The sequence below is a fragment of the Musa acuminata genome, chromosome BXJ3-5 (genome assembly GCF_036884655.1).
Source record: "Musa acuminata AAA Group cultivar baxijiao chromosome BXJ3-5, Cavendish_Baxijiao_AAA, whole genome shotgun sequence".
NCBI lineage: Eukaryota > Viridiplantae > Streptophyta > Magnoliopsida > Zingiberales > Musaceae > Musa > Musa acuminata.
In genome coordinates this window covers 34,483,524-34,495,030 of record NC_088353.1, presented here as the reverse complement: position 1 = coordinate 34,495,030, position 11,507 = coordinate 34,483,524, and the positions used below count along the sequence as shown (strand labels likewise).

Here is an 11,507-nt window from a genome sequence, read left to right as displayed (position 1 = left end):
TTCAACTGAATCAAAATGAGTTTGGTTGTTCGACGACGATTTAGTTATGATCTAATAAAAATTTAAAAATAAATAATCACATATTCTTTCGAATGATAAATATATCCTTTTCAAACTAATAATAAATAGTTATTTGGACGATCAATAATAATAATAAAAACGTAAGTTTTATTTATTTGGGATCCCATGTGTTATGTTATTGAGATCCTATGTAGTTAGCTACGCTTAACATTATAATCTCTATATTTAACAAATTTATTTTGAGAACCATGCTACAACATGCAAAAAAAATAATGTGCTATCCTTCACTATCCTCTTAGATGACCAACGAGAAAGCTTCGATTAAATCTCGATAACTTATTCATCAAAATGAGCTTATTGAGGGTGGTCATCTTGTCGATGCTTCTTGGAAGGCAATCATGGATCTTGTTATTGATGATGATGACAACGGAGCCTTCTTCTTGGGTATTGGATCCCCATCCAGTAACATCTTACTCAATAGATATTGGATCCTCATCTAATAATCATCCTAAGCTCTATTTGATCTCTCCAAAGGATTTATTAAAACAAAGGCTTATCGAATATCTCATAGTTGATCCTCTATTCGTTGCATTATCCACCATACGTATATGACCCTCTGGGCTCAATAGCGAGCTGGCCGTGAGATGCACCTACCAAAACTCATTTTGACTCAATGAATTATTATCCCCATAATAATTCACCCAACTCATCAACTATGAACGTATTAGACCACTATGCCATAATTCTCAAACGATACAGGGAGATCTAATCCATTGGATATATCTATCCTTAGTTTTCGTGTATATATAGTCCCTCATCAATCTAATATCTCAGAGATCGCATATCGAGCATGGTATTATCATGTCCATACGAAATCTATTCGAGTCTCACTTTAATCGGATTCTCCTAGAGAACTCTCTCAATCCAAATCTCATACTTATCAGATTTATCACGATCTGATTAACTCTAGCTAAGGATTTGCTTGAGTGAAAGCACATGAGATATTCCTCTGATGAAACCGAGAGTGGATGATCTTCTCTATAAACATTCAATTGCCCTCGTAAGGTTGGCTACCACTCCCTATGAGAAATTGTGTTCGATCTAGAACTTCCAAACCTATAAGTTTGGTATCAAAAAGTAGAGTACTCAAACAAAGCATCCTTGGTGTCTCAAATCTAAGGACCATACACACAATTGGAACTATGAAATTGCTATCTTGTAATAAGGTATCATTAATCAACCAGCATTCTACAAGCGAATCATTCAATGAACTCATTCTCCAATTAGCACATACATTATATCTTTAGTGTCTCCACACAAGTAGTTATGAGATCAACTATCTCTATTATATGGATGAGTATATAGCACACTAGTCTTTCCAATCATTTCGATATCTCTCTCGAGTAACCTATGACCGAAAATATTTAGGGTTTGTATTTATATGTGAATTTGTCTCATTATTATGATCTCATGATGATCTAATTCTCTTTGTACAAATCCAAGGATATCATAATATATTTATCATCAATATAAAATAATAATAATAAATAAATAAATAAAATTATATAACGTATCACACGTGTTATCACTCACGTGATTAGCTTGCAGGGCACTTATAACTAACAAGTAACGCATGTCAGGGTCGACCCAATTACCGATGAAGTTGTGGGGCTTGAAGAACATAACCTTCTTCCATGCCCTCAAAGGGACGTAGGCACGATGGAGGTAGAGATTAGCGATAGTAATGTCAATGTCAATCTCAACATCGAACTCAAAGTTATCATCTCCAAACGGACCAGGAGTTGACAGTGCATGATAGAAACATTGGAGATAGCCTAGGAAAAACGAAAGAGGGAAAAGAAGCCAAGCAAGATAACGAAATCGAAAGGGGAGATAGTGAGAATAGCAATTACAAAATTACTTTTTTATCTATTTTTTAACATCATTTCCTATACGTGATAATTTATTCGATATATTCCATCAGTAGAATCAATTATGTGAAAAAAAAATTAAATATTTTATTTTTATAAATATATAGATCCTAATAAATTTTTTTAAAGTACATGCTAAACATAACTAATTACTTAAATCAATCAAAAATATATATAACCGCACGTGTCAATACCTACGTCAACCTGACGAGTCATCATCCAACCTCCTCTGTACGCATGCCTGATGAATTCAAGGTTACAAATCTGCGTCTATCTTACAAGAGAAGATGCACCAACATAGTCAGAAAACATTCTCTTGCAAGGCCGATAACTTTTATCTATAAGACAGGTTGCAGGACCCCTGAAGGTAAATCGTCTCAGCAGTACACACATCGGACAGCAATTCCAATTGTTTGCTAATCGTATTGTTGCCTCAATTGCATCTCTGTCTCAGTCTTCCAAGTCGCATGGCTCGATTGTCCCTTCATCCTCTTAAGCTTCTCCTTGTCTTTGACAGTCGACCCCTTCGTTTTATCGGACACTTTCTGTTCTGCAATAGGGCGATCTCCGCAAACTGGGCACACCATACCACGGGAATGAGAGTAGGTCTTAGGAATCCCACACTGCAGGCACACCCTAAAACAAAAAAACAGTCATATTAGGCAGGAAAGCAACATAAAGGCTACACTTTCTTGAAGGGGGAATCACCAAATTATCTTGAAGTAAATCCCAGGAATTTGTACCTCCAAAAGAGGTTTGCTTATTTCTGAACAATACAATTTCTGGTTGGCATTACCAAAAGATTCTTATCTTTCCTATACCAAAATGAGATTCTTGCTGTAAGCATCTACTACCAAACACCCAAAGCCATTAGTGACTATATAATGTAAATTGCATTCTTCTTGCCAAAGCCAATCCACAAATTTCATCTTGTGGGCCACCTACATTATCATTGGCTTTTCATCGTTCTACCTTCTATCTTCAATTTCACACATGATTGCTACGGTGTCATACGGAAACTTACCCACCCACTTTTCGCCTCATGTCTCAAGCATTACTCAATTCAAAATAAGCCACAAAATCATGTGCTAAAGTCATTTTTAAGGCAAGTTTTGCCTACAGGACAAGCTTCTTAGTTAACAAAGATTTGACCACATGCTTCAAAAGAATTTCTTAAAGTAGAAACAGTTGAAGGAAGCTTTTCTCTGGCTTCAAGCAATGACTTAACTGCACAAGGACTGTCTGCTAGTGTAACACAATTACCATTGAATCAACGACATAATCAAATTATTACATTAGCAAACCTACAATGACTTCAAGTGCGGTAGTGATAAAAAGAATGATTCTAAGAGGGAACTTATTAGCGTATGAAACAAAAATAAAAATGTATGTTATAACACTGTAAAACAATACCGATATTGTAGCAACACTGAAGGGGGTCTCTAATCATTACTTCAACCTGTCCATTCACTTGCTACACTTTATAAGCAGATATTGTAATAAAAAAAAGCATAACGTTTGGAATACAAAATTGATTGATTTTGACAGGGTGATGGAGGACCATTGAGCTTTACAAATGATTTCAAAAAAAAATATTTTATATTAGAATATCAACAAAAAGACTACTTTGAGTGGTATAGAATGATTGATATTGAATGTATACGAGTTGCAAAAATAAAACTAGTAAGCACTCCTAGGAAATATTGGCAACATATCCGACGTAGTCTTGAACACCGTCAAGAACCTCCCATCACTCAATGGTAAATCATAAAATAAAAATTTAAGGAAAAATATTTACTAGCATACTTTCGACGCCAATTGGTTGAACAATTATTAAACCTTAAATAGTTGAATTCTAGTGTGACAAAGTATTTGGCCCAATTTGAGGAACTTTTACTTATGTATGAAATAAAAGAGGACTAAAACATCACTGTCCGAAGATTTATTAGTGGATTGAGGTTTGATAATCAACGGGAAGTCTCCCTTAGTTTCCCTGACACCATGGAGGAAGCTTCCCGATGAATCCTTAAGATTGATAAGTACATCAAACTTTATCCAACTCATCAAACATCTACTGTGTCTCTCGACAATAGAACTATTACCCAATCTACCCCAAGTAGTGACTCTGTCAAGCCAAAAATCCCCACTACTAGCAACAATCTTGGCCCAATCATGAATCATCCAACTTGTTTAACTACTTATTCTTAAACTAGTTCGTCTTCAATCCAATGGCATTACTACCATGGTATAAGTCACATTGCCTCTTTTTGTCCTCAATATACCCTTAAAACAAGAACCAAAGGATCAAATCAAGGAAGTAGACCAAGTACTTGAACCCAAAGCCTACTCAAGTGATGAAAACGAACTAGAAATTAAAGATGCCCATGTTAGTGTTGTCCGCATTATTCTCTATACTGCTAGGGAATCCAATGAATGGAAGAGGACAAGTATCTTCCATACTTTTTATTCAAAGTGGGGAAAGAACTTGCAAATTGGTTATTAATGGGAGTAGCACCGTGAACGTAGTCTCAAAATCTACTATCAAGAAACTAAACCTTAAGGTAGAGTCACATCCGACTCCATTCAAAGTAGCTTGAGTTGACAAAACCACTCTACTTGTGATCAAGAGTTGCAAATTGGTTATTAATGGGAGTAGCACCGTGAACGTAGTCTCAAAATCTACTATCAAAAAACTAAACCTTAAGGTAGAGTCACATCCGACTTCATTCAAAGTAGCTTGAGTTGACAAAACCACTCTACTCGTGATCAAGAGATGCCTAGTATCAATCAAAATGAGCGATTACCAAGATGAGATTTATTGAGATGTTACCCATCTTCTATTAGATCGACCTTGGTTGTGAGAAAACACTTACGTCTTTCTATACAAAGGCAAAAACATCATCCTGGGAGTAGCAAAACTATCAGAAAAGAACAAATTAAGAACTCCCAAGTCTCCTCCACAAGCCCCAACCACCAAGGAACTCTATTGACTAGATCCTAAGTCTTTTGTAATTAAGCATTATTCTGACGCTCATAACAAATCTGTTGATGCCCTTAGTAGAATTTCTACAATCCTATCTACCATGAGTGTTAAGGTCATAAGATTCGAGCGATTAAAAGAAGAGTGTACCCAATGTTTAGGCTTTAATCACATATATCGAAAAGTCAAAGATGAAAATCGTCATCAACATACAAACTTCATTCTTAGGGATAGTTACCTTTTTTGATCTACTAGATTATGTGTTCCCCAATCCTCCCTTTTAGAATTTCTTGTTTGGGAAATGCACGTAGGTGGATTTACAGGTCACCTAGACTGAGACAAAACCAATGCATTAGTCGATGATAGATTTTACTGGCCTGCCTTAAAGCGAGATGTTGCTTGAGTGGTGTCCCAGTGTCGTACCTATCAAATTGCCAAAATTCACAAGCACAATACTGGCCTATATACCCCATTACCCATTCCATATTCACCATGGCAATATGTGCGTTTAGATTTTATCCTTCGACTTCCCAAAACAACCCATGGCCATTATTCTACTTTGGTTGTTGTTGATCAATTTTAAAAAATGGTCCACTTTATCCCATGTAATAAGACTAGCGACACCTCATACATTACTAAATTGTTCTTTCGAGAAGTGGTTAAATTACATGGCTTGCTCTTAATTATGGTGTCCAATAGGGATGTGAAATTTGTTAGCTACTTTTGAAAAATTTTATGAAAACTATTTAACACAATATTGAAGTTCTCTTTAGCCTTTCCCTCCCAAATTGATGATCAAACTGAAGTTGTTAATCATTTCTTGGAAAATCTTCTTAGATGTTTAGATAGAGAGAAACATGAAAACTAGGACTTAACCTTACCCACTACAAAATTTGCATATAATAACTTAGGAAACCACACCACCAAAAAAAGCCTATTTTAAACTATCCTCGGCTATACTCGATGACCTTGCACTCCTTCCATTTGACTATCGTGCCTCAGAACCAGCCTACTCCTTCACTCAACGTATTCATGATTTGCATGCTGAGGTTTGACGTAAAATTGCTTTAAGTAATGAAAATTACAAATTTATTGCTAATGCACATCGTAGAAGTCAAGAGTTTCAAGTTGACGATTGTGTCTTGGTTCACGTTCGCCTGAGAGATTCCCTAAAAACTCATTCAAAAAATTGTATGCTCGAGCCATTGGTCCTTTCCCATTATCCAAAATATGTGATCTAATACATATATGCTCAATTTGCCTTCCAACTTAAATATTAGTCTGATTTTCAATGTGGAAGATTTAACTTCGTATCATAGTCCTTTTGAGCTTACTCTGTCTACCGGTGTTCTTACAGGTGACAATCCTCTCAAAGCACCAATTCTCCCATAACACAGGGATGGCATATGCGTCATTCTTGATGACTGCCTTATTACATCTGTCATCTGCTACTAGCATTACTCAACATTTTCTTATCAAGTGGCATGATCGTCCAGCTTCCAATGACACTTGGATTACTTTGGAGGAACTTCATGACTTTGCACCAGACTTATTAGACCAGTACCTAGCAGATCACTCTCCAGGGTCGAGTTTTTTTTTCCACTGGAAGAGAATGATGAAAAACTATCGAGCTTTATAAAGGATTTCAAAAAGGTTGATTCTAGACAAAGATATCAGTAAAAAGTGATCAATTAGTTGGTCTAGAAATTCTAAGAGTTGTGTTAAAAATTGAAAAGTCTTTTGGTCTTTCTAAGGATTCCTTTTGTATTAAGTGCACTCATTTACTATTTAGGTATCCTATAAGTCACATTTTGGATTTCTAAAAGATACTAATTCCCTAACAGATTATTCTTGGAAATCATTATCTTCATTAATTGTACCAAGTCTCCTAAATCCCTAGAAATGGTAAAGCTTGTTAATGGATCAAACATTTTATATTTGAATGAAAAGAATTGTATATTTTCTAGTCTCTTATCTCACACTTCTCTTTCCTTTTCTTCCCCTCTCTCTCTCTACTTCACTACTTTGTTCTACATCACAAGGCTAGTGTTACTAGGTTACCAAAGAAAAACATAAATCTCATGTAAATTTAGTTGTAAAATTCTTTTCAACTTGCTTAATTTTCAGAAATTAGTTCAGGTTTATACCCAGAAATATTGAGTTTTTTTATCAAGATAATCAATGAAGAAATATAGAAAAGAAGATAAAAAATTTTCATGTGACATTGATTTCGGAAAAAAAAAACATATCATAAACTTTTTAGATATTTATTATGGTGAGTTTAGAAGAGAAAGAAGTACTAATAAGCAAAGTTCCTAATGTTGCCCAAAATGGCACAGTATCTACTAGTCCAGATATAATCGGGATATTCTGGGCATGGTATTAGGGTTAAAAGAAATAAAAAATTTGGGCCTACACTGAATGCTAAGCCTGGTTCTTTGAAACTTAATGTTCAGGCCAAACTACATATAACTTACATATTTAGATTTTGGGGCCAAAATTACTGCTTTTATCTGAATGTTCCCTGGATCTTTCGCACAATATCAAGTCTAGAGTGTTATAAAACAGTGATTTCTCTTATTCTTCATTCAATTTTCATCACTAGAAATATGTTTTTCCCTTGCCAACAGCTTCTAAAAAGCATTAATCTATAAAGTTACTCATCCTCATCATCAAATTTAAGATTATCTGAATTTTGCTTCTCAACTGTCATTAACGTATATTTAGAGAACAGGTACCTTAACAATTCTGCAGCATCTTTTGGGTCAGGATTTGTTGCAGAAATGAGACGCTTGCCACCAGGTATCATGCTGGAGTTTGATGTGGGACAGCTTCCCTCTACATCATTTCTTACTCGGTCACGAATTCCAATTAATTGAGCTTTGGCCTCAACAACAGCACCTGGAATGTCAAGTTTATGTCATATAGACAGTGAAACAGGACAGAAAATGAAAGCAAAAGAAAAATCAAAAGCAACGGCAGCAGAGCATACAAATGCAGAACAAGTAAAGAACAGACATCTGATATTGAAATTTACGAACACACAGACAAGTCAGACAAAAAATTCATGTGTGAGGTAGTTCAATCTAATTCTTTTGAGGACTAGGGTAGGTGATGTTTAAATATCCAATTTTTTTAATTGAATTTGTCTTTTATATTCTAAGAGTCAAAACATTATCTCCTTTTAGGAGTTTGTAGCTTCTTTCATGTGAGAGTTAGGATCCTAACAAACTTTGTACATACAATGTGCAAGCTGAACCAAATAACAAAATCAATGAAGTTATATCTCTCTAGGTGTTACGGTATATCCGTCTTAACTAGTTAAAAGTCCAAAACACATGCTAATAGCATCCTAATCCAACACATGTCTAAAGCCTTCTTCAGATTACCTACACATGTCCTGGATATACATGATAAATTAACGTATCAATAAACAAAAGTAGATAATACTTTCATATGGTTTCATTTGGTCTGAAATATTTATGCTGCTTATGTGATGCAAAGAGAAATGAGGGACCTGTCCAGCATGGCTTGGATGAGCTTTACCCTTTCTTTTCTTAATTATGCACAAATAATTATTCATACATGTATTGCACATATATTCTAGGATCTGAAAAATGCTGATTTCATCCAACAAGTTCCCATGTCTAGCACAGAGAATCTTGGCAAACTCATAAAGCTAACAAAAAGAAGATGGTAGAGGTGTAAAGTCTTCAACGTGAGAGATATAACCTGATGAAAAAATTTAGTGTGATGTCCAAGTCAGGATGAAGGCATGGAATAGATGGTGGACTTCAAGACATGATTAAATTACAGTAGTGTTGAGTATAGGTGTCCGGTACTGATGAGGAAAGGGAGAAGTATAGGTGGAAGGGACAGATTTCTTATCACTGGCCAAGAACAAGCCAGTGATAAGAATAAAGACAGTAGATCGTGGTACAAATTGAAGCTAGCTATGTTGCTCATCAACATAATTCCAAAAGTTTCGAGGCATGTTAAGAGTGAAAAGAGAGGAATAGAAAGACAGTAGGATTAGATAGTTGACTGAATAATGATATCATATTCCTATAAGGCAACACCTTATAATATACCATGAAGACCGAATGTAGGTACCAGAGGTATTAAGAGTTCTACCAATTAAAAATAACTGAGTTGTCAATCCAAGAAGTTAAACCAGGTGGGATATGTTGTCTCACAATCAGCTTCTAAAAGATTATGCAATTGTAAATGTACTTTCTTGCAGATAGATAAGTAAAGATGACCATTTATCTAACTGTAGCTTCAATGCTTTTGACCATTTAAGTATAAAACATTACCTGACTCTGGAAGAGAAAAGGAAATTTAGAAATCTGAAAGACATACACAACATGGACCAAATATTGTAATAAAAAAATGAATGAGGAATTGATGAGGGCAATATTCATAAATCTTAGAATGTCTTGGTAGAGGATAACTAACTGATACTAGATGTGCTGCAAGCACATCAATATAAGTGGAATACATGATACAAATCCTAACCAATAATTCACGAAAAAAAATAGTTAGTGCTTGATGAAGAAAAATTGTAAATTCACAAAAAGTTAAATATATTGTACAACAGAGTGTGACAAAAGCTTATAATAAATAAGTAATCATTTACATGTATCACGAATTTTCTTCTTTTCTTGCCAACTTATCCATTACTTGTTAATCCATGAGAACATGATAAATCACTAACAGTTTTAAATACCTCATTGATAAGTACATGAACTCTAAAATGAAAATAGTTATTCTTGATTTGCATAAGGACTTCCATACCAAAATGTTTTGATGTTAAACCAGGCCCATGGCTCATCACCTCTAATTAATCTAACACATTAATGAAGATTATTCATTTAAAGACATTCTACAAACTAGACAATTTTAAACCTAAAAGAATAAATAAACAAACAAATAGCACATTATCTTATTTTGTCATGTGTGTTGTACACCAAGGAAGGACATAAGTTGTAAACTCACATTAATTTTGATAAGTTGTAGTCCACAGATAGAACCCAAAAATCATTACTTATTTAATTAAAAGAAACTAGACTTCCCTGGACCCGAAATCATTCAGTTTCTGATGGATGTTCATCACAAAACCAGGGCTCAGCATGTATCGTGAATACCAAGTGATGAAATATTTGCCAACCAAGATGGCAGCAGTAGTCATAATCTTATTCTCGAGGAAGTAAATCCTAATCAAGGGACTAATTTAGCATATAATGTAATATCAACAAAAGGACAATTACAGAAGGGAAAAAAATAAAGCAAGAACCTTTACAAGCTAGGGTTCCTAAATTTCCCAAATAAATCATAAAAAATACAACATTTTTGTATTACCCACCAGCTGGAAGATCTTTCCTGTCTCTCTTGGATCTATTCCTCATTCTCCGATCGAGCACCCCCAGCGCCTCGGTTGTCTCCTCAGGAGCAGCAGCACAATTGTTGAGGAACTCAGGCGGCCCCGTGATCTCCACGATGCCAAGCAAAATCCAAAGGCAAAAGAATAAATATTTCACCCCTAGGTATGGCAACCAAAACGAGGGACATCCATAAGAAGACATAGAACGAAAGGTACCTCATCGAAGGCATCTAACGCGGAGGGGAGGAAGGAATTAGCGGGTGGACCAGAGGCATCGGCGAGCGACCTCTTCCTTTTCACTCGCCTAGAACGTTCCTTCAGGGCTTCTTCTTCGTCGTCGTCCCAATCCTCCTCCTCGCCATCCTCTCCACCCCTTGCTTCATCGTCGCTGAGAAAAGGAGAAGAAGGAGAGGCTCTTGCGCCGACCTCTTCCTCGTCCGAGGAGTAGCCCTGCAACAGTGCTAAGCTCATGGCCGTAACCCTCTTCTCGGCTTCCGTCTCAGCCAAACTTCCCAGCCACACCGATGGAACCGTTTTATATAGTTTATAACGGTCCGTTGCGAGACGTCTATGACGGGCCAAATATGCCGTTATATAATGATTTATCTCGGACACAACCCGATATATTCCAGCGACATTATATATATAACACACACATTAGTATATACATACTATATCAGGAATAAAGTTTATTTTGTTGTTAAAATTATTCGAGCTTTTCTTTTTGTTTCGACATGATTTTTTTCTACGTTTTAATGACTTATTTTGAACTTAAACGTAGGTGGGCTTGCAATTGAAGAAAGTGTGGAATGGGCTTGGCATGGGCATGATTCGGACATCTCCACATTCGGAGGGAGATGTGTTGAAATGTGTTTTATTGATTCACAAATATAAGATTTCAAGCAAGTGATTACTAGGAATGATAGCAAATTAAGTATTTTTAGTATTCGCACCATTTCAACTTGGTCGAATGGGATTATAATAAGTTTGTTCATATAGACTATAAGTATAAGATTTTGGATCCTATATGTTAGTGGATCTAATGAACTATGTATTACCGATCCGATAAAATAACTAACTTATTAATCTTATTATACTTTAATGATTATTCTAAAATGTTTTAAGGGTTTAAGTGAATATATGGTTGTCAAATAATTTGAATATTTAATAAATAATAGATGAAATTTATATT

The 11,507-nt window shown here is 35.4% G+C and overlaps 1 protein-coding gene across 1 annotated transcript; it reads right to left on the bottom strand.

Annotated features, from left to right (window-relative positions):
• Nucleotides 1-2,167: 2,167 nt before the first annotated feature.
• On the bottom strand, nt 2,168-10,830 carry LOC135639013 (uncharacterized). Its single transcript, XM_065152701.1, has 4 exons — nt 10,532-10,830; nt 10,298-10,424; nt 7,671-7,833; nt 2,168-2,588 (listed from the first exon to the last, which is right to left on the bottom strand). The coding sequence occupies exons 1-4, from the start codon at nt 10,784-10,786 to the stop codon at nt 2,369-2,371; spliced, it is 765 nt and encodes a 254-aa protein (XP_065008773.1). The 5' UTR covers nt 10,787-10,830; the 3' UTR covers nt 2,168-2,368.
• Between the last annotated feature and the right edge of the window lie 677 nt (nt 10,831-11,507).

Excerpts from the sequence above, each read along its gene's own strand:
- LOC135639013 (XM_065152701.1), bottom strand. The coding sequence starts at position 10,786 with ATGAGCTTAGCACTGTTGCAGGGCTACTCCTCGGACGAGGAAGAGGTC. Across the intron at positions 7,834-10,297 it reads CAGGAAAGATCTTCCAGCTG|GTGCTGTTGTTGAGGCCAAA; the intron begins GTGGGTAATACA and ends TTGACATTCCAG. Across the intron at positions 2,589-7,670 it reads GATGCTGCAGAATTGTTAAG|GGTGTGCCTGCAGTGTGGGA; the intron begins GTACCTGTTCTC and ends TTTTTGTTTTAG.